We start from the raw sequence: 25124 nt of genomic DNA, 5'->3' as shown, positions 1-25124 counted from the left end.
CCTACCAGAAAAAAATATGAAACCACAATGAGATGGATAGGAGAGGCAGAGGTATAGTCAAGACCCACACCTCCGGGTGGGCGACCCACAAATGGGAGGATAATTACAATTGCAGAGGGTCCCTCACTGGGAAAACAAGTCCCCAGAAAATTTGGCTTTGAAGGCCAGTAGGGCTTACATTCAGGAGAGCCAGAGGGCTGTGGAATGTAGACTCAACTATTAAAGGGCACACACACCATATGCTCAGAGACCTATGGCAGAAACACTAATTTTAAAGGACCCTGGGTCAGATGCAGGCTGATCTTGGAGAATCTCCAGAAGCAGGAGGCAACTGGAGCTCACCCTGGGGACACAGACACTGGCAGTATCCATTTTGGGGAGCTTGTTCTACCACATGGACAGTGGTGTTAGCAAGCCTTCCCTCTAGCTTATCAGCCTAGGGACCCGGCCCTGCCCACTAGGCTATAAGCACCTATACTGGGACGCCTCAGGCCAAGCAACTAGCCTGAAGGTGAAACAGCCCCCCAAAAGCAGGAAGGCTGCCTTAAGACCCCTTGAGCCCATAGCCACCCCTGGACATGGCCATGTCCACCAGAGGGCCTAGGACCGAGGACCACACATCAGTGCACAGACACTAGACTTGGGACCCTCAGGGCTATCAGCTGACTTTTCATTGCAAACCCTGCAGGCCAGAAGGGAGTGTCACAATATATTTGAAGTGATGAAAGGGAAAAACCTATATCAAAGAATACCTACTGGGGAAGGCTTTCATTCAGATTTGATGGAGAGATCAAAAGGTTTACAGATAAGCAAAAGCTAAGAGTTCAGCACCATAACTCCTTTACGAGAAACGTTCAAGGAACGTTCAAGGAACTTCTCTAAGCATAAAAGAAAAGGCCACAACTAGAAACATGAAAATTACTAAAAGAAAAAGCTCATTGGTAAAGGCAAAAATACAGTAAAGGTAGTAAATCAACCACGTACAAAGTCAGTAAAAAGGTTAAAAGGCAAAACTAGTAAAATCATCTGTATCTGCAATAAGTAGTTAAGGAATACACAAAACAAAAATATGTAAAATATGACATCAAAAAAAGTAACCCTGGGAAAGGGGAATAAAATGCAGGATTATTAAATAGCATTTGAAATTAAGAGATCAGCAGCTTAAAATAATCATATATATATATATATATATATGAATACATATATTGCTATAAATATACCTCATGGTAACCACAAACCAGAAACCTATAATAGATACAAACAAAAAAGAGAAAGGAATCAAAGCATAACACTAAAGACAGTCATCAAATCACAAGGGCACAGAACAAAAGGAAATAAACAAAAAATAACTACAAAACTACACCAAAACAACTTTTTTAAAAGGCAGTAAGTACATATCTAACAATAATTACTTTAAATTTAAATAGACTACATGCTCCCATGAAAGGACATAGAGTGGCTGAATGGATACAAAAACTAACTCATATATATGCTATCTACAATGGACTCACTTCAGATCTAAGACACACACAGACTTAAGTGAGGGGATGGAAAAAGAAATCAAAGGAGAAAAAAAAAAAAACCTGGAGACAAATGAAAACAAAGCACAGTGACCCAAAATCTATGGGATGTAGGAGAAGCAGTTCTAAGAAGGAAGTTTATAGTGATACAAGCCAACCTCAGGAAATGAGAAAAATCTCAAATGAACAACCTAACCTTACCCCTAAGGAACTAGAAAAAGAACAAACAAAACCCAAAGTTAGTAGAAGGAAAGAAATCAAAGACCAGAGTAGAAATAAATAAAATAGAAACTACAGAAACAATAGAAGTGATCAATGAGATGAAGAGCCGGTTCTTTTAAAAGATAAACAAAATTGATAAACCTTAAGCTAACTGACCAACAAAAAAAGAGAGAGGACCCAAATTGATTAAATCAGAAATGTAAAAAGGAATACTTACAACCGACACCACAGAAATACAAAGGATCATATGAACAATTATATGCCAATAAAATGAATAATCTAGAAGAAATGGACAAACACCTAGAAATGTACAATCTCCCAAAACTGAACCAGAAAGAAATAGAAAATATGAACAGACTGATTACCAGTAACGAAATTGAATCAATAATCAAAACTCTCAACAAACAAAAGTCCAGAAACAGATGGCTTCACAGGTGAATTCTACCAAACATTTAGAGAAGAGTTAACATGTATCCTTCTTGAACTATTCCCAAAAATTGCAGAGGGAGGAATGCTTCCAAACTCATTCTACGAGGCCAGCACACCCTGATACCAAAAACAGACAGAAATATCAAAAACAAGAAAAACAATTACAGGCCATTATCACTGATTAACATAGATGCAAAAATCCTCAACAAAATAATAGCAAATCAAATCCAGCAATACATTAAAAGAATCATACACCATGATCAAGTGGGATTCATCCCAGAGATGGCTCACTACCCACAAATCAATTAATGTGATAAACCACATTGACAAAATGAAGAATAAAAATCATATGATTATCTGAATAGATGCAGAAAAATCTTGTGATAAAATTCAACATCCGTTTATGATAAAAACTCTCCACAAAGTGGGTACAGAGAGAACATACCTCAACATAATAAAACCAAATACGAAAAACCCACAGCTAACATCATACTCAGCAGTGAAATTTGAAAGGATTCCTATAAGATCAGGAAGAAGACAAGAATACCCTCTCTCACCACTTTTATTCAGCATAGAATTGGAAGTCCCAGTCACAGCAGACAAGAAAAAAGAAATAAAAGGAATCCAAATTTGAAAGGAACAAGTAAAACTGTCACTGTTTGCAGATGACATGGTACTATACATAGAAAATCCTAAAGCCGCCACTGAAAAAGCACTAGAGCTCATCAATTAATACAGTGAAGTTTAAATACAGCAGGATACAAATTTAATATATAGAAATATGTTGCATTTCTATACACTAAAAATAAAATATCAGAAAGAGAAATGTTTTAAAAATCCCATTTACCATCACATCAAAAACTATAAAATACCTAGGGAATAAATTTAACTACAGAAATAAAATACCTGTACTCAGAAAACTATAAAATGCTGTGAAAGAAATGGAAGAGGACACAAACTGATGCAAAGATATACCATGTTGATGGATAGGAAGAATTAATATTGTTAAAATGACCATACTACCCAAGGCAATCTAGAGAGTCAATGCAATCCCTATCAAACTACTAGTGGCATACTTCACAGAAATAAAAGAAGTAATTCTAAAATTTGTATGGAAACACGAAGACCCTGAAAAGCCACAACAATCTTGAGAAAAATAACAGAGCTGGAGGTATCATGTTTCCTGACTTCAGACTATATTACAAAGTCATCAAAACAGTATGGTAGTGGCCCCCAAACCGACACATAGATCAATGGAACAGAATAGAGAGAAATAAACTCACACATTTATGGTCAGTCAATCTATGACACAGGAGGCAAGAATACACAATGAGGAAAAGACAGTCTCTTCAATAAGTGCTGCTGGGAAAACTGGACAGCTACATGTAAAAGAATAAAATTAGAACATTTTCTCAAACCATATACAAAAATAAACTCAAAATGGATTAAAGACTTAAATGTAAGACTGAAAATCATAAGACTTCTACAAGAAAGCATAGAACACTCTCTGACATAAATCAAAGCAATGTTTTTTGGATCTGTCACCTTAGGCAAATGGGACCTATTTAAAAGCTTTTGCACAGCAAAGGAAACCATCGAAAAAATGAAAAGACAACATACAGAATGAGAGAAAATATTTGCAAATGATATGACCAATAAGGGATTAATATCCAAAATATAAACAGCTCATACAACTCAATAGCAAAAAGCAAACAACCCAATTAAAACGTGGGTCAAAGACATAGAATAAACGCTTTTCCAAAGAAGACACAGAGATGACCAACAGGCACATGAAAAGATGCTCAACATCACTAATCATCAGAAAAATGGAAAGCAAAACCACAATGAGGTATCACCTCACACCTATCAGAATGGCTATCATCAAAAAGACCACAAATAACAAATGTTGGCGAAGATGTGGAAAAAAAGGGAACACTTCTACACTGTTGGTGGGCATGTAAATTGGTGCAGCCACTGTGGAAAACAGTATGGAGGTTCCTTAAAAACCTAAAAATAGAACTACCATATGACCCAGCAATTTCACTTCCGGATATTTACCCGAAGAAAACCAAAACACTAATTCAAAAAGGTAAATGCACCCCTGTGTTCACTGTAGCATTATTAACAATAGCCTAGACTTGGAAGCAGCCTAAGTGCGTATGTACATACAAGTCATGACTCTATTCCACATCTATGCAACGTGAAATAAACTAGTAATATAAACCATAAGAGATAAGCAACAAAATGTTAGAAATGGTATATTATTTTGTACTCAAATGTGCCTTTAATTCTTAAAGTAGTAATTGTGTCTCTACTAATTCCAAGCTTTGGCTTGGCAACCGGGGATAAATAAAGATGTATAGTTAGTTATTACTGAAATGTCTTTAAACTCTGGTACATGTACATGTATATATATAATCAAAATGTTCCAAGAAAATTAATCTGGTAACTTAACAATACGTATAATTTTGCATTTGCTGTTCCCTCTGCCTAGAACCATCTTCCCTTTAGTTCTCTACATTGCTGATGCTTTATCACCATTCAAACTCACCTCTTCAGAGAAGCGTTTCCTAATCATCCCACCTAAAGTAGCCCCTCTTCAGTCCCTCTATAAATGTTATTATCCTGTTTGTTTCCTTCAAAGCAATTACCACAATTTGTAGTTATCTGGTAATTATTTACTCTTTTATTTATCAGTTGTGTACCTCTTCCCAGTGGGCCAGAACCTTGTCTATCTACTTACTGCCACATCCTCACATTTATTGAGTGTCACTCAATAAGTATTTCAGAATGAAAGACTCTTGTATAGTATTTAGAATTTTTATTTTATTATTTTTAATTTTTTTTATTTTTGGCTGCGTCGGGTCTTAGTTGCACGCAGGATCTTCATTGCGGCACGTGGGATTCTCTCTAGTTGTGGCGTGCAGCCTCCAGAGCACATGGGCTCTGTAGTTTGCAGCACACAGGGGGCTCTCTAGGTGAGATACATGGGCTCAGTAGTTGTGTCATGCGGGCTTAGCTGCCCTGCAGCATGTGGGATCTTAGTTCCCCGACCAGGGATCAAACCTGCGTCCCCTGCATTGGAAAGCATATTCTTTACCACTGGACCACCTGGGAAGTTCCAGTATTTAGAAATTTTAAAACAGGCATTTCTCACAGACTTTTAAAACTAAAAAATCAGACTGTGGAGCTGTTATAATCTGGTTCTCTTTTCTTAAAAACCTAATAGAAAACTGAGGTTCAGTGCTCCCCCCAAAATCCTTTTAGGATTACAAGTTTGGAATGGAGCCAGGACAAGTCTTTCATTTCCCTGTCTCCCAATTCCGAGAGCTTTCCCAACCAAGCTGTCGTTTCTTCTAGTCTCACTTTATTAGTCCTACAGGATGTATAAACAGTGTTGAACACAAATGAAAATTGTTTGCTTCTTTTCCCATAAACTGCCTTTTTTCCCCTATAGTGGAGAAATCACATGCTAAAGAGGTCGACTTTTATGTCATGTGCAGAAGAAGAGATGAAATCCCATTATAACCCAATCCTGTTCCACAGCATGGCCTATGAGCCTCACTTCTCCTGCAGACCTGGTCAGAGAAGCCACCATATTCACTACATAAAGTCATAAAGTATGTTTTGAAACAGGAAGTAAATAAGTCCCATATACACTGACATTTCACACATCAAAAAAATTAATACATAGTTCAGCAGCTATGCCTATTTTCCTCAAAGAGGTCAAATTTAAACTCAAGTGACCAAGGAAAAAAATCCTACAAATAGAGGAGGGTCACATAACCAAGTACCATTATAGTCACAAGTCACAAATCCACTGGAAACTCTGAGAGAAGGACATCGTTTACTAATCTGGAATCAGACCTATTTGGCTCACAGGTAGCAGGTAACTAAGCCACCACGTCTGATGATAAAACATTTCTGCCAAAAGGAAAGGTGGTCGTATTAAACAACCATTTTCTACCCTCCTGGAATAGCTGAGTATTTTATGGTGCCTAGGACAAGGTTCGTCCCTCCAAGCAACTACCCTCCACTACTCAGAGTTCCTGGGCTTGAAGTCATGGCTCAAAATTCATCAGAATCCATGGACAGATTAACACAAGTCACTCTCTAACCCTCCAACACAATGGCTGACTGTTCTCTGAGCCAGAACATTTTTGTTATTTCAAAGTTAGCTGTTTCTTCATGCGTAGTTGTCCAACTAGCCTATCTTTTCAAATGTAAAGTGACTGACGGCAGGACCTTCTGGTTTGTAACACAAGTCCTAGCACTACTCTCTATTTTCCAACTGAACTGAGATGAAAATGATGCAATAAAATTCATACTGTGCAGAATACGTTTTACTGTGGTCAAATTTATCAGTCACAAAAATGAAGCCCCAAATTACTGGTGCTTGTGTAACCCCGGCAAAACTGTCTGTGTGCATTCATGCCATAATGCTATTAATTCTTTACCTTTATAAAAGAACATGAGATTAGTTTTAAAATTAAGCAAGATGACAGTACTCAAATAATACAAATCCAGAAATGGAAAAATTATTAATCCTATTAGTTACAAAGTTTACAATATTTGCCCAAGCATAAGACAAATTAGGATTCAGTGGATAATATTATGGTATTAAGATTTGTGCCACTTTGTCTTTGAAGTGATATCTGCCTTTAAGTTTTCTATCAATATGTAATGCATAACAAATAAATTTTATGTATATAATTTTTTTAAAAAGATTTGTGCCAAATGTGCATATAAAGCAATATGAGGAAATAGGTAAATAGCTAACTATTTTATCTATATCCAATAGGTATACATAAAATAGTGTCCTACTTAGTTCCCAAAGACGTCTAATAAAAACTAAAGCAGACACAGATAACTGCAATCCTATCTACCTCAAGTTTCTAAAAACCCAGTTGGTTACACATTCCAAATAGTCATGAGACTCAAACAGCGTGCATCGTCAACAAGTGCATGGCTAGACCAGTCACACAACTTTTTAAGTAGTCAAAGTGAAGCTACATGTTCAATGCTTTGTAGTAAAGTCAGTGGTATCCCTACTCCTAAACAAGAAGTGTTTTTTTATTAAGTTGTTGTTTCTATCCTTAACATAAATTAATAAAAACTTATGTTCTAAGTAGTATTTAATATAACCTAATACTCTGAAAAGATTTCCACTCACACATTATTAGCACATGGGTTTCAAGTATACTGATTACATGTAATTACATTACGTTATTGATTACAATATGAAACAACCTCATATTTCATTCAAGCAGCTGCTGAGAGGAATTTAGACAGAAGCATGAAAGAAGTTATTTGTAATTTCAATAGACACTTAAAATTGTATTTTAAAAATTAACACAATCTTGAACTAAGTGAATTAATTTTGTTAAAACAAAATTCTCTTTAATACTTGCACTAATGTGCAGAGTATAGGAAATGCTGACAATGCTAGGCACATGGTATATACTCAGAAACTTTTTGCTAAAAATGACCTTCACCTAGAGTGGGCTCACAATTATCTAGGGGCTTTTGTCTGAGGGGCTTTCGTCTGAGCAAGGAGGTAATAAGATCACACTGTGTATGTGACTATCATGTACTGTGTATATGTAAGTCAAACCATGTGTGGCTACCACAGTGACCAGTTTCTGCAGTGTTCATTCTATTGCTTCTTCAGCTCTACCAAAAGATAGTAAGAGTGAGTGAACAGACCTTCCAAGACTTGTGTATGACATATATCAATAAAGGGTTGTGTGTGTGTGTTTGGCATTTTCTCAGGTATGAAAAATAATTTGACTAATATAAGTAAGCATCTCCATTGAACAACCAATTAATGTAGAGGCAGAAGGAAGGTTGAGAGAAAATAAAACAATTTTGGGGAATGTGAATCCAGCAGGGAATTGTAAAATGTCTACCTTTTCCCATCATTCCCATCTGGCAAATCGCTTACCCAAATCAGACTGTCAAGATTACAGATCTTGCCTGAGAATTTTTAAATCCCTACGTGATTTCTTCTCTGAAAATAAATTCATCAACATAAATTAACCAGAACCATGCTTTTTTTGGTTTCTGACATGGTTAAATTGTGATTAGACAATTAAACATTTTAATGAAAACAGGGAAATGCAAAATTATTCCATAACTAGTATATGAAGGTATTCTTAGTCTTTATAAAAATTAGTATGGAAATCAATGTAACACATGTAAACAAGGTATTTAATTTTACTAAAGTGATTTATTTTGACAACAGTTCAAACTGAACTTTTATTTAATATAGAAGGTCAATAATACATACTTATATTTATATATTAAATATTTATATGTAAAATATACATATACTCAAAAAATGTCCCCACACTCAAAATGACAACTGTGTCAAGTATATCTGACTTAAAATAAAAGAAATTACAAAAATAAAAACAGTAATTATTTGAGGACAGTGGCATTATGGCAGTGTTTTCTTCATTCTTTTATAACATTATTATATTGCTTTTAAAATTAAAATGTTTATTTTAGTTTAGTTATACATATTAACCCACTTCATCATTTAGAGACATTAAATAATACTAAAAGAATATAATTTATAAGTAAAACTATTATGTAGTTTTAAAATTCATATATGTATAAAATCCACATACCTGAGCCAACCTCTTTTTCCTCTTCTTCAATGTTGTTTTTGATGCTATCATACTCCTCATCAATGGTCTGGTTACCACGCATCTGAGATAAAATTCTACGGGCCTTCTGAGTCTGTCCTTTCTGAATAAGCCATCGAGGGCTTTCAGGTAAAAAGAGAAAGCCAAAAAACTGTATAACTGCTGGAATTGCTGCAAGTCCCAGCATGTACCTGTAATAAGAAATCAATACATGGTTGTAAAATGTGGTCTTAATAGCACTGAGTATGAATAAAAGGTTTGTGTTCACCACACTAGGAATAACATATAATGGTAAAAATTAGAATGATTTTCTTTTCATCATATGTGAATGTCACCAGAAAAGATATTTTTATATTGTAGTGAAAAATTGAAAAATGAGAAAAATCTGATTCTTCTTTATCTCTCGCACAAATTACAATGAAAAAGAATGGACAAAAGTCACGATAATTTTGGATAGGCATTCTGAACCAAACACAACATGCAAAACACCAAAATCACCATCCTATCTAATACTAATATAATATAATTCTGTAATTTACAATATAAAAATGGGGCTAAGATAAAACTCTCTGATATCTGTTTAAAAGATATACTTTTCATTAAAATAAATGCCCAGATGTATTGCTTTACAGTTATTTCTTCTCTGTAAATGATTAGTTATGATTTCATTTTGCCATCAAGCATCATTTTTTTTTAGACAAAAAAGCACTTTACTTAAAAAATGGGGGGGTGGAGGGAGAGTTAGGAAAGCACATAGCAGCCGATAGCAGAAAAAAGATGAAGTCAGATGCTAATAATCATTATTAAAATGACTAGAAATATGAAAAAGCTGCTAATGTTTTAAGTTGTCATCTTCTTCAAATGTCTATTCTTAATGACTGACAAAATTCTAAATAACAAATAAGCATAGCACTTTAAATCTACCAGAGAAATAGCAATATGAATATATCAATATCAAAGATCTTTCCAAATTATTCTGACCACTGGACTAATCTCCTAATACCTCTAGGCCTCAATCTTTTTAAACTGAGCTAGATTACATAAACTTCAAGGTCTCTTTAAATTGGTGGCTTCTATGAATCTAGGACACCTGAATGTTTTCTATTGATCCAAGTTCCCAGAATATTTTCCATGGTAGATTTATGGTGGTAGAGCTCAGAAGGCCAGTCCTGATTACATAACAACCCATACTCACTGGCATTCATAAATCAAGACTCAATACACTTTTCAAAGCTGTTCTAACTTTTAAGCCATGCTAAACCAAAAGTATAGCAGTCCTGAAGACACATATCTTGTGAGTAAGTCTATTATTTTCCAGGCAATTTCATTTTACTTCCAAAAAGAGTAGAAAAACAAAAACACAATTGCTACATGGATGTTAAGAGTACCTCCTACTCAAACAGTAGCTACAAATACACTCAGAAAAATTAACTAAGATTTAGAAAGTGAACAAAGTGTTTATGAATGACTAAATGAATCACTTTGCCTACAATATTAAAGGAAATCTTATTAGCCATGTTTTATACTTTAATCCATAAGTATTGATAATTACACCAATACTTAATCACTCCTTCCTCTGCTCACCTAGAAAACATTTTTGACCTCTATTTATGTCATTATACCTTGTATTATAATAAATTATTTACCTATTTCACTTGACTGCATATTTAACTTTATATTCAGCATAGCACCTGATAAAGTATCTTGCACAGTAGGCATTTAGTAAATGTTTTATGAAATGATACAAAAACAGCTATGTATATCGAAACTGTCTATATAAACTAAACAGAAAACTGTTTCACACTCATAGTAAAATTTTATGCAGCAACTCTACTGGATCATTAGCTCTGCAAAGTTACTTACACAGAAATTCTTTCCAATGAAACTATTTGTTACTCTAGATATAACCAGACCTTTCCTTCTATTTGTTACTCTAGATATGGCCAGACCTTTTCTTCTGAAGACTCATCTGATGAGAACTAGAGAGATCAGCTCACACAAATGCGTATTTCTGGCCTCTTTCCCTTAAGATGATAACTTGTATAACCAAATCTTAATGTGTGTTTTAATGCTGTAAATGAATGAAATTTCTATTCAGTGTGTTCTCTCTTTAAAAATTTAAGAAAAAAGGTTATCCTACATTGCCAATTATTTAAAAGAAAAGCAATAAAAAGGTAGAAACCAAATATATTGGATTAGGAAATAAATAAGAAAAGTACTAAAGATGAAAGCCTTTACTTTTCATTTCTCTATACCTTTCTTGATCTTTCCTTCCATTTTCCAAACCCCCTTAGTGATGAATTAAGATTAAAGGGGTGAACAGAATACTTCAAAGAAGCACTGAAATGAATACAGAAACTGAATCATTTTTAGACCCGAAGATGCTCACATAATACTTTGCACTTTACTACTCACTATTTAATCCCAGAACATAATATTTTTAAAAAATTAAAAGAAAAAAGAAAAGGGAAGAAAAGGGAAAATACAAAAAGAAAAATATAAAGATACATATTAGCCTGTTTTTTTAAGCGAGCTGTAGAAGACAGACTACTTTAGCCCTCCAGCCTTCTGAAATCTCTAAGTCCCAAGAGTCTAGGTCTGACATTTACAATTCAATGCCTTAATACTAGGGTAGGAAAAAGGAACTCACACTCTATTGCCAAACTTGAAGGATATATTAAAGCCTGTTTTCAGAGACTAGTCAAGATAAAACATGTTTTATACATTTACATCCTAAGATTTCTAAAAGTAAAACAAAGGAGCTTATTTTACTATATTTTAATTATCTTTCATGATAAAAATATTTTGATAGAAATAAATTACCATGGCTTTGTAGAGACCAAATACACAAGAGATCAGGTAACTGTGGTTTATGATGGAGAGAGGGTAGGAGCAGACCTGGGTCATACTTCACCTCTGGACACATTAACCACAAAACACTGATCAAGTTACGTAACATTTTAATGCACAGATGACAGTGTCCATTTCATTGAGCTGTTGGGAGAATTAAGTGAAATCATTCTTTTGGTACCTAAGCACAAAGAGAAAGCTCAGCAAAAAATGTTTTTACCTCCCTGACCTTCCCCCCTCTCAACTAATTCAATGCAACTTTTCTATTCCAGCTGTATCATCCACCCAAACTTTTAGTAGGCAGCAGTAACCAGTTTCTTGAGGAAAAACTGTTCCTCCAATGATATGCATACTGGAGAATAAGAAGAATAAGTAAGAGTTTGCTTTGCTGTGATACTGATGAAAATTTTAACGTGAGACTAAGAGAGGAGGAACTCTATACTAGTTAAGGCACTATTAGACTTACCAAGAGTCCTCTAAATCCAAGGAAACCAGGAACCAGATGAATGACAAGAGTACACTGACAAACCAGGCAGGCAATGCCCAGACAGACAAGCAGCCCCCTATTGACATGGGGGATCTCATAATTATAAGCCAAATCAAGGGTTCTAAACCCTGGCTGCACATTAGAATCACCCAGGAGGCTTTTAAAACACACCAGTGTCCAGGGCCCACCTACCCCAGGGATTTTGACTAATTGCTCTGGGCTTCAAGCTCAGGGAATTCTATTTTCTTAAAAGCTCCCCAGGTGCCATCAAGGCTGAGAACCACTGATCTAAGTGTTTTAAAACTCCAGGGGGTGAAAGTGAACAATAAGCACCCAAGGTCTACCTTAAAGCAAACATCATTTACCTTCTGGAGGCCAGAGAGCACATCAAGCTAACAGAAGGGGAAATGAGGTTGACTCAATCAAAAATGCCAAGCCTTCATGAGTTCTAAAAATTTTTAGAATATTCTTTAGCATCATGATCACTCACAGAAAGATACCTTTTAAAACTTTCTAAACTGAAGTTAACAAATGAGCTATTTTCTGGTACAACTAGCAGTACCAGCACCTGCCTACCAGAAAACTAAGGAGGGGACCTCAAATAGTAAGCAATACTTTCAAATTGTGTGTTTGGGCCACCTATCAACAAAGGAGACAAGCCGGGCTTCTTCACCTCAGATTAGGCCTTCCCAGTGTCAGGAACTGAAACTCTGTAAACCAAACATCCCTCATTCCTGGGTGCCTGCCCTCCCTGCTGTGGCTGAGCAGACCTGCTGAGCTGCTGCCATCAGATGGCCTGTGCCTCACACAAAACCAAACAAGTCCTTCATTGAACTGAACAATTTACAATCATTCTTGTTTTAAAGGAATCATATTGCTCTAACCTATGAAACAAAAGACAAGTATCTTTGAATAGATGGCCATTTAAGACACAGAATTTTGCAGTTCATAATTGCCCCTCTCTGAACTGATGATAACATGGTTATCTGAAAACATAGTCAACAGATAAACATGTTTCTTATCTCTAGTAGTTCCACAGCAGTGATGATTATGTTCCAAATACATGAAAATCTACTTGAAGGCCAAACTCAGCTTGAACAGCAAAAGTAGTAGCTAACACATAGCACTAGTTACTATGTGCCAAGCACTGTTCAAAAGAATTAAAATACTTTAACTCATTAATCTTCGCAACATCCCTATGAGGTAGGTACCATTATTATTACCATTTTAAAGACAAAGAAATGAGGCACAAAGAAGATACAGAACTAACATGCGGTGGAACTAGGATTAAAACCCAGGCTCCCTATAATAAATGTTTATTGTAAGTCAAGCTATAATAAATGTTTCATGATTACTTGATAATTATTCTGCAGAACTCATAAAAGGGGGCATAAATTTACCTCAGCCTCATGTTTAAGGATCGCTTTAGAAGTCTGTTGTTCACACATCTCTGTGAAATGCAGTAAAGCCCTGTGGCAATAACAGGGGAAAGGGCTGCTGGGTGCAGTCCCTCCCAATCTTGCCAAACCCTGCATAGCACCTGACACTTAGCACCCACTGGGCTAGGGAACTGCAAACGGGATTTAACAACACGGACCCACTCGTGGCAAATGGGATATTCTCTTACCCTCAACACCAGAGTGCTTTTATGAAAACAGCTGACTATTAGTTAAAAGAAAATACATCATTTCTAAGGGTAAACTTGTGGTGCTCACTTTGAACACTATGCCAAAATGAATTTTGATTTCATTTTTCTTTAACATACACTGGTAAACTTTTCATATAGGAAAAATTTAGATAATAACACAATATATAGTTTAAAAGATGTTTGAGGGCAAAAAATTTTGACTTGGGATTTGATCCTTTTAAAATGTTTTATATGACAGATGTGATAGATCTAAAGTCGCTTTTGTCTACACTTTGTTTTCCAATGTCTGCCTTCCAGGGCTTCCCTGGTGGCGCAGTGGTTGAGAGTCCGCCTGCTGATGCAGGGGACACAGGTTCGTGCCCCGGTCCGGGAAGATCCCACACGCTGCGGAGCGGCTGGGCCCGTGAGCCATGGCCGCTGAGCCTGCGCATCCGGAGCCTGTGCTCCGCAACAGGAGAGGCCACAGCAGTGAGAGGCCCGCGTACCGCAAAAACAAAAACAAAAACAATGTCTGCCTTCCAGAGGCCGCCCCAAAAGGAATTGTGCTGGATTGAGGAATTGTATCCTGCGTCACGTTCTGTTTACTTCTCTTCTCCCCTCTATTCTTTTTCCTCCTTAAATTCTCAAATGATGGGAAAAGGTTGCCTATGCCTTATAATGCAAGAGCTATACGAATTACGGTTTTACTTGAAAGTCAAGCTGTAACAGAAAGACTATCATAGCTAAGGGAACTGTATTACAAAATATTATATTTAAAACAAATTGTATAAAATTATTTTTATGGCTCTTGAGGTGCTGAATTCTACTAAGGGAAGACATTTTCACTCTGAGGAGCACAGTAAAGATTTTTTGGACACTGCAGTCATTTAGCCAAATATCCTCCTAATAGGCCATGATAGCATTAATGTGCAATTCAATAATCACTTCCTTACCTGTCTCTAGACCTCGTGTTGTTAAAAGTATACATTTTTAAACCAAATCCTCATGTTACATTTTTCTAGTCCTAGAGAATCTTGATATTTTTCAAAACAGTAAGATGAGCTCAGTCACCATCTCTGAAACTGTCCTGGGTACAGGGAGGATTTTTAGCAATATTCTCTAATAATATCTCATACTATCTTATAATAAACTGAAAAAAATCAAATGACAAATCTGTATTTGTTATTCCAATAGTTTTACCTCCATCCTCTATCTTCTACCTTGCATTCTGTTTATATCTATTTGCTATTAATTTGGAAATCAAGAATGGTTAGCCCATTCTAAGAGCACAAATCAATTAGAGGAATACTGTATCATAAATACTAAGCATAATGCTATGCTTTATTCTTTAAAACTCTACAGTTTCAAATAGGCATTCTTTCACATATAACTGCAAAATAAACTTTAAACCTTGTTTTCCTGAAACATTTCATTGAAAATAGAAAGGATTAACAGAGTAAGTAAATTCTTTGAAAATGTTACTTTTTGAAGATTTACTGTGTTTGCTTTGAAAGCTAAGGCTGAACTTGCCATCTGAGATGTTATTCAGCTGTTTACCCAGCAAACATCTGAATGTGAGTTAAGTACCAAACTCTAAGCCAATCATTAAGCAATTAAGCATCATGAATGAACTTAACCAGAAAGAGTGCATTACTGTGTAAATCCAAAAACATCTCCCCAAGCTCAACTTTCCAATGATCTCTATCATTATACACTTTTTAAGTTTCCCCTTAAAAAGGCATAACCCCATCCCTTCAAACCACATCCAAGAACACTGTCCTTCAGCCCTATATCTAGAGCTACCCAACTTCGTTGTTCAAGAGTCCTACAGATTTTGAGTTTTTTCATAAACTTTAAGTAATAATCACATGAGTAATGCATTTGCTCCGAGATCCCTATTCTTGGATTTACAAAAGAAACAGCCACCTTTAAATATCAACGATAAAATAATTACTCGATAGTCATCAAACATGAATTGTGATTTATATATGTTCTTCCTTAATGCAAGTTTTAAATGTAAGAAGATAACACTGAATTTAACTACCTGCTATAGTTACAACAACTTACTTGATAATATATTTAAAAATTTTTCTTCATCACTCACAAATCCATTTCAATAGATAAGAAATTAAAATAAGAAAATACTGCCTAAGAAAGGCTACAAATGAACTTACCTACAAAACCGAAATAGAGTTACAGATGTAGAAAATAAACTTATGCTTACCGGGGGTTAAGGGGTGGGGGAGGGATGAATTGGAAGACTGGGATTGACACATACACACTATGATATATAAAATAGATAACTAATAAGGACCTACTGTATAGCACTGTGAACTCTACTCAATACTCTGTAATGGCTTATATGGGAAAAGAATATAAAAAAGAGCAGATATATGTATTTGTACAACAGATTCCCTTTGCTGTACATCTGAAACTAACACACATTGTAAATGAATTATACCCCAATAAAAATTAAAAAAAAAGAAAAGAAAATACTGCCTAATTGAGACCTCAGGCTAATAAGTTAATTTTCCTCTGCCATTAAGGGCCATGTAGAATATTATCATCAATGACTGATACACTTGAAAATCTGATGGCAGTTAGAGAGCAAACAGGAGACACAAAGCTGTGGGTACATAATAAAAAAAAAAAAATCAATGTGTCAAGTTGGATTCTTTCAAGTAAAAAGGTGATGTGATACATCACCAGCAAATGAGAAATTTTTACGTTACCTAGTAAACGAGTCTATGTAAACTGTTAAAAAATTCATAGCCATAAATGTAAACATATATATAAGCCAAAGAAAATATTAACTCTATCTACATAATAAGGGGAAAATCTCTCAAAGTAATTTGATATCAGTACATAAGGCAAATGGCTTGGCCGAGGTTATTTAGTGCTGTGGTCATAGCAGAAGCAGCAAGATATACTTGCTTTAATAGAATAAGATTAGATGCTATTTAAATAAATAATGTAGTATTTTGCAGAGATATTAGATAGTTTTAAACAACATGGCAAAATGCATTAAGATGTACAAAATTGACAGTACGAGTGCTGAAAGTAATGCGCGCACAACCATACCTATATACATACCCTTTTCTTTCCAACTCTGAATATCTTCCATATGCAAAGCTCTATGTTTGGGATTTTGGAGATACAGAAATGACTAAGATATTCCCTTGCTTCAAGGAGCTCATACCTAGTAATCATGGAACAAAATTGGATTATGTAATTGCTATGACTGAGATTTAGGCACAGTGTAAGAGTAAGGAGAAAAGTTATTTCAACAGAGGATATTAGAAAAAGTGTCATGGCAGAAAAAAACATTTAAACTATCACTGACCATTGCAGAAAAGGAATATAATGGAGAGAGCCAACATAAGGTTGAAATTAACTTTTTTAGGCAAAATTTGCATATAATAAAATGAGATCCAAGGTGTACCATTCTGTGTGTGTGTGTGTGTGTGTGTGTGTGTGTGTGTATCCTTGTAACTACCATCCCAATCAAGAAACAGAACATTTCCATCATCCCAGAAAGTTCCCTCATACCTTACCCCCTTCCACTCAATCCCCATTGCCTTAGACAATCACTGATCGAATTTCTGTCCCCATAGCTAATTTTGCATATTGATGAACTTCATACGGAATGTTAGAGACCATACTTCTTTGTATCTAGCTTCTTTCAATCTTGTTTTTGAGATACATCCATTCTTTCTGATCTACTGATTTATCAATCCTTACCAGTCTCATTGTTTTAGCTTTATAGTAAGTCTTGAAATCAGATAGTGAATCATCCAACTTGTTCTTCAAGATGGTTTTGGCAATTCTAGGTCCTTTACTTTTCCGTAAAAATTTTAGAATCTACTTGTCCTTTTCAGTGAATTTGAATGAATGTAAGTGGTGATAGCGGACATCTCTGTCTTGAATTCCATCAGAAGGGAAAGCATTCAGGCTTTCCCCATTGAGTATAAAGCTGGCTGCAGGTTTTTTTGTAGATGCCCTTTATTAAATTCAAGAAGTGCTCTTCCATTCTAGTTTGCAGAAAGGTTTTATCATATATAAAGGTTATTCTGTCAAATGTTTTCCTGCATATATTGAGATAGATCCTTTAGTAGGTTTTCCTCCTTTAAATAATTTCAACATGGTGACTTGCACAAATTAATTTTCATATGGTAAACAAACTGACTTTTCTGAGAAAACTGCCTTGGTCAGTTTATATAAAAGGATTTATTATTCTTTTATATATTATTGGGTTTGATTTTACAATATTTTAAGGATACTTTCAATCTGTGTCTAGAATTTTCTTTGCTTGTAACAACTTAAGCCACTTCCAGAACTAACAAGCCATGAATCCGAACCACTGCCTTTCCCAGTGTACTCGAATCTCCATTACTACCCAAAGTGCAGCCCATCCAGGTCACTGCTGGTCTTTAACAGTCTCAGAAGGACAGAAACAAAATTAAGTAAAGTGTATTCAGCGGCAATTTCAAGAAGAAGAGCCTCATTCAATTTGTTATAGGAATGGGTAGCCCTTAGGTATAATATCTAACATAAAATGTATTGGAGTCTGTTATGATATACTTTAGTATTTAACATGCACTTATGAATTATTGAGAATCTATGTCACTACTGAATGTACTAAAGAAAACTGGACAATTAAATGAAGCATGACTAATTTCAGGAAAAAAAAAAAGCCACAGTATTAGTTATGCTGGCCTCAAAACTCAGCTGGGAAGTACTCCTTCTACCTCTATTTTCTTAAAGCTTTTGTTTAAGCTTGGAGCTATTTATTCTCTAATGTTTTACTTAATTCACCAGTGAAACCATGTGGGCCTGAAGTTAGCTTTTCAGGTAGGTTACTAGCAATGATTCGACTTAATAAATAGAGGAATATTCAGATTTTCCATTTTACCTTGTGCTGGTTTTTAGTAGAGTTGCGATTTTCAAGCAATGGGTCCATTCCATCTAAGTTGTTGACTTTATTGGCACAAAGTCGTTCAAAGTATTCCCTCACTATCCTTATTATGTCCATAGAAATGATGTGCTTTTACTCCTGATATTGATAATTTGTGCTTTATCTTTTTAAATCAGTCATAATCAGTTTACCAATTTTATTAGTAATTCCAAAGAACCAACATTATTTTTCTATTGTTTGTCTGCTTTGTATTACATTGACTTCTCTTCCTTATTAACACCTTTTGTTTCATTTGGTTTTAATATGCTCATATTTTTCTAGCTTAACATGAAACTTAGATCATTTGACTTCTCTAATAAAATCACTTTAGCTATATATTATGCTCTAAGCACAGCTGAAACTGCATTCTACAAATTTTGATATATTTTATTTTCTTTGAACTCAAAACTGTTTTCTAATTTTCCTTCTGACGTCTCCTTAAATCCATGAGTTATTTAGAACATGCTGCTTTTTTTTTTTTTTTTTTTTGCGGTACGCGGGCCTCTCACTGATGTGGCCTCTCCAGTTGCGGAGCACAGACTCCGGACACGCAGGCCCAGCGGCCATGGCTCACGGGCCTATCCGCTCCACGGCATGTGGGATCTCCCCGGGCCGGGGCATGAACCCGTGGTCCCCTGAATCGGCAGGCAGACTCTCAACCACTGCGCCACCAGGGAAGCCCCTAGAGCATGCTGCTTTAATTTCCAAATATTTGAAGCTTTTCTGGCTATTTTATTGATGTCTAATTTAATTCTTCTATGGTCAGAGGACATACTCTATAAGAGTCATTTTTTAAATTTATTAACATTTATTTTATGATTCAGGATATGGCCAATTTTACAGAATGTCTGATGTGAATTTGAAAAAGAATGTGTACGATGCAGCTGTTGTGGGTGTAGCTATCCACAAATGTCAGTTACGCCTAGGCAATTAAGAGTGTTTTCCAGTTTTTCTACAAACATTTTTTGTCTAGTTGTCCTATCAGTTGCTAAGAAAAGAGTTAAAAATTTTCCCAATATGAGCCTGAATTTGTCTACTTCTTCCTTTAGTTCTGTAATTTTCAAATTGTGATAAAGTATACAAAATAAAATTTCCCATTTTAATCATATTTAAGTGTATAGATGTGCAGCATTAAGCACATTCACAATGTTGTACAACCACCATCTATTAATTTTTGTTTATGCATTTTGAAGTAAACTATACATTCTTTATCATTTTTAATTCTGATGAATTGACTCTTTTATCATTATGAAATGTCCTCTTCATCTCTGGTAATACCACTTGTCTTAAGGTCTATTTTGTGTGATTATTAATATAGCACACAAACTTTCTTATACTTACTGTTTGCATAGTCTATCTTTTGCCATCCTTTCACTTTTAACCTATCTATTGCATTTTACTTGAAGTGTATCTCTTTTACACAATATAAATCTGTGCCATGCTTTTTGTACACAATGATAATTTTTTATATTTCATGTTACTGTTGCTGTAACTGGATTTTAAGTCTACCATTTTGCTATCTGCTTTCTATTTGTCCCATCTGCTATTTATTTTTTTCTTTCTTCTTTTTTTTAATATTTATTATTTATTTTTGGCTGTGTTGGGTCTTTATTGCTGCATGCGGGCTTCCTCTAACTGCGGCAAGCAGGGGCTACTATTCGTTGCAGTGTGCAGGCTTCTCATTGCCGTGGCTTCTCTTGTTGTGGAGCATGGGCTCTAGGCCCACGTGCTTCAGTAGTTGTGGCACGTGGGCTCAGTAGCTGTGGCGCAGAGCACAGGCTCAGTAGTTGTGGCACACGGGCTTAGTTGCTCCGCGGCATGTGGGATCTTCCTGGACCAGGGTTTGAACCTGTGTCCCCTGCATTGGCAGGCGGATTCTTAACCACTGCACCATCAGGGAAGTCCCTATTTATTTTTTTCTTGCCTTTGTTCAGATTATCCAAATATCTTAAGTATTTCATTTTAATTCTTAAAATGGCTTCTTAGCTGTATCCTTTTGTAATCTAGTCTAGTGATTGTTCTCAGGATAAGACATGCATCTTAACTTATCAGTCTACCTAGAGATAACACTGCAACTCTTCACAAACATGTATAATTCTATTTACTGACCCCAATTTTTCTGCTATTGTCATCATATATTTTATAACTTATATACATTATAAATTGCACAATAAATTTAAATGTAAACAGTCATATGTCTTTCAAAAAATGGAGAGAAGAAAAAAACAAATTCCTTTATATTTGGTCTCTTATTGATAGCCACTACTTTTCCTCCCTACTGCAGCTGGATGAGCTTTCATCTAGTGTCATTTCCCTTCAGTCTGAAAATTTTCCTTAGCATTTCTTATAATGCAGGAGGTCTAGTGGTGACAATTTGTCCTAACTTTATTTGAAAATGTCTTTATAAGCGTAATCTTGAGGTTTGCCTATATTGACCAATTTTTCTTTCAATTATGGGTCACATTTTCTGTTTATTTGCATATCTAATAATTTTTAATGTTTTGAGTATTGTGGATAAACTCTGGAGACTCTAGATTTTGTTCTCTTCTGAAGAACACTCACTTTTTTATTAGGCACCTTACATCTGTGGAAGCTTGGTTTTACACTTGGCTAGTGTAAATCTGTTTTCAGTTTTGGCTTGGTCTTAGGGGAAATTCCTTAATCACGCAACAAGTCTTTACTCCTAAGGCTGGTGCTTCTTTGATTTCCGTGGAAGCTCAAGCTGTTGGCCCCTCTAACCTGGCAGGTTTCAAATTCCAAATATGTCCTTCCTCCTATGGGCAGGAAATAAAATCTGTCTCATCTTTCACCGTCTTCTAACTGTTGCCTTCTGCAGGCTCCACGGAATCTCCCCTGTAATATTCACAGTTCAGGGATCTGTAAAACATTTGTAGCAAATTAATATTCAGATTTGGTGGCTTCCTCCTCTCTGGGTCATTCTTTTCCTGGATTTTACCCCTTAAATTTCAGTTGCTCTGGCCATCCCAAACTCTAGCCACTTATACCACAAGCCAATAAAACTGAAGTTTTCTTCTTAAGTTCTCGCTGCCCAGCATCATGGATTGAGGGTTGCCCTCAGAGAAAAAGTCATAGGTGTATATATCACCGTGAACTGTTCCCTTCAAGGATCAAATCCCCCTTCAGTTTCTTGGTACTGGAGCTCTCCAATGTTTTAAACATTTTTTTTTTATTCTGTCTATGACTTATAATGGTTACCTTCAGGGGACGTTAGTCTTAACGCCAATCAGTCTCATTAGCAAACTATATTAACTTTTCACCTGGAAAATTCAGACAGTTGAACGTGGGGGCGATTTTTATTGCCAGCTTTATGCAGGATAGAGACCCAACCTAAGATTTTTCTGGAGATAACAGCAAACAATACCTAGGAACACTTAAGAGTCTATAAGTATGTTCACAGCTACTAAAACTCATTTGATCCTCACAATAACACTGTACAATTGCTGAAGCATTAGCTAATGAGGATGTCAGTGCTTAGATAAAGCAACGTATGTGTTGTTAAAGCAAGTCTCAACTCTCTTCTGTCCACTATACCTTTACGATAAACAGTCATATATATATCTTGTATCTTAATTCTGTCAATAATAAAATTACAAATATCTTCAGTAGTAAGATATTTACTTGTTAACCAAATCCATCTATCTTAAAATGGCCAATGTCATAAATAATAAGAGTACTTTCCCTGGCATAAATTTGTTTAGAAATATCACCCTCTTTTGAATATGATTCTGAAAATCATCTTATTGGCATGGTTTTTAAATTATAAAATATTATGGGGGAGAGAAGCTCATAAATTTTCTAATCTAAAGTAATGTTGATTTTTTTAAATTATTTTCTAAGACTGTCAATAAACAAACCTGAACTCAATGTACTGTTACAGAGTGCAATGGATTTAAAGTTCTATTCATACCTGTTACGACTAGCCTTCCCACTTCACTCTCAAACTCCCAAATAGTAATCATGGCCCTCCCAGTAGCCACTCTAAACTTCTCGCCATTGCCCAAACGTGACTGGCTCTTTTACACTATAGGGCCTTTGAAAATTATATTTCACCTAGAGGTTCCCTCTCCCTCACTCTGCCTCGAACTCTTTTATTCATAAAAGACTCAGCTCAAATATCATTCCAATTTTGAAGCTAAGTTATTTATTCCCCGAGAGCTCCCATAACACTATCATTTACTTAACATGCTGACGAAAAGCCTCTCCTTCATTAGTCTGTGAGGTGCTTGATTGCTTAAGGACAGGAACATTTCTTATTGATCTTTCTATCTCTAGTATCAAGTACAACAGGAGTATGTAGTAGGTGCCAAAAATTTTTTTTGAATGACTGAATGATTTCCATACTAACTGATGTCTCCAAGAGTACCATGTCAGTACCTCACACCAATACTCTGGCAGTACTCTCACAATAGGTTCCCTGAACCCACCCAAGAGCCAAGAGTTCCAATAAATTCTGGACCTCACTGCCATGTTAATCACTGGCTAACATTATGGCATGAACTGCTTAAAAAGTAATAGCTTCCATTTGTCTGTAGATAAAATTTCAAAACCTCCAGCCTAGAATTCATAGACCTCTACAATCTGCCTCCAATCTACCATGTACATCTTAACTTCAGTTTCAAGCCTCCTGATCCTGCCCTCATCCATCCTACTCTCTGTCCTCATTTTCACCTCAGTCCACATGAATCCTGCCAATTCTTCAAAGCTCAGCACAAATCTCACATTGTCCATGAATTAGCCTGGTGATACTCCAGAAAACTATCTAATATAGATGTAACTAGCACTAATACCTTGTGCTTTTCATTCAACACCTGTATTACCTCAAATTTTCCTTCTTCAGCTGAAAAAAGAAAAACAAAAGAACATCATGTGAATGATGAAACATGCAAAAACACCCAGTATACTTTGCAAATAGCTGTATACAGTCTAGTGAGGTGGAATAAGATAACTGTAATTTAAAAAAAATTAAACCTGAGAATCAGTAAAAGTAAATATAAAGGAGAATTCAGCCCTTCTATAGATATACCATTCTTTTTAATATAAATCGCATGATGATTTATGTAATTATAAATAGAGGAACACTCATTTGAAAATCAGCTCTATCCGAGAGAGAAGAGCAAAGAATGTCCTGGGGCCCAGAGAGGTACATTATTTTGAGGGATGTAAATTTTCATAGGCTCAGAAACTAGTTTTCTTTCTCTGATTTTTATGCTCAGTAAGAAATATTTAGGATTAATAATTTAGTTTTTCAGCTACCTGCAAAGATATCTATTCCCCAGCATAAATTAAAGAATTGGTATTTTGGTTTATAATCAATATCTTTTTACTTTGGTTAAGAGTCTCTTCCCTGGAACCCAGTCAATTTCAGCTAAGTTCAATAAACATTTAGTAAGCCTTTACTATGTTCCAGACCCTTTCCTAGACCTAAAAATGAGTACAAGGTCAAAACTGGTTCAAAAAAATGGTGAGTATAAAAGTGAAGCCACGTACAAAGTATTATGAAAAGGCAAAGGAACAAAGACAGTTTCACATGATATACAAGCAAAAGATTTAAAAGAGGAACAAGAACTGAAACAGTAAAGCAGGACAGAGTAGAAAGACATTATAGGCAAAGTGAGCAGAAGGAAAAAAACAAATATGAAAAAGCAAGATGTGAGTAGTGTATACAGTTTATAGGCATAAACCTATGTTGTATAAAGAAGGAAGGAAGGAAGTAATAATGAATTTAAAAATCTAGGAAAGCAGGCATGGATTGGATAATGAAAGGCACTACAAGCCGTGATGAAGAGACTGATTTTTTTCCTGTAGGAAATGGGGAGTCTTGGAAGCATTTTAGCAGTGGCATGTCCAGATAAGTGTTTTAGACCGATAATGGTGGTGGTGAAGTTCACTTTACTACATGTTTATAGAGTGCCAAGCTTTAACTCGGCAATTAAAAAAAGAAAACCATGTGCCATATTGTGAAGCAATTATACTCCAATAAAAATGTTAAAAAAAAAAAAAAGAAAACCTTTCTTTGCCTGAGGTGTAGTGAGTAAATCTCACTATGTTCAATAAGCACAATTCAAAAATATAGCACAGAAAAGGGCAAACAGTGATAAAACGTCATGTCATTTAGTGTTAACTACCAAAGTAACTGTCATCTTTATAAGCACTATAATATATTAGACAAAAATAAAATCTTTCTCAATATTACTAGTCATCAGGGAAATGGAAATCAAAATCACAACAAGATGCCACTTCATACCCACTGAGATGACTATAATTGAAAAAGAGAGATAATAATTGTTTACTAGGATGTGGAAAAACTGGAACTCATACATTGCTAAATGGGAATGTGAAATAGTGCAGCCACTTTGGAGAACAA

The 25124-nt window shown here is 35.5% G+C and overlaps 1 protein-coding gene across 1 annotated transcript in view; it reads right to left on the bottom strand.

Annotated features, from left to right (window-relative positions):
- SLC2A13 (solute carrier family 2 member 13) overlaps positions 1 to 25124 on the bottom strand; it is a 430471-nt gene that overhangs the window by 315878 nt on the left and 89469 nt on the right. The window contains exon 3 of the mRNA XM_030835390.2: positions 8804 to 9012. Within this exon, the coding sequence (XP_030691250.1) occupies positions 8804 to 9012 (209 nt within the window). The remainder of the gene's footprint in view (positions 1 to 8803; positions 9013 to 25124) is intronic.

This window comes from Globicephala melas, chromosome 10 (genome assembly GCF_963455315.2).
Source record: "Globicephala melas chromosome 10, mGloMel1.2, whole genome shotgun sequence".
Taxonomy (NCBI): Eukaryota; Metazoa; Chordata; class Mammalia; order Artiodactyla; family Delphinidae; genus Globicephala; species Globicephala melas.
The sequence above is the reverse complement of the archived record's forward strand: the minus strand, read 5'-3'. Positions and strand labels throughout refer to the sequence as shown.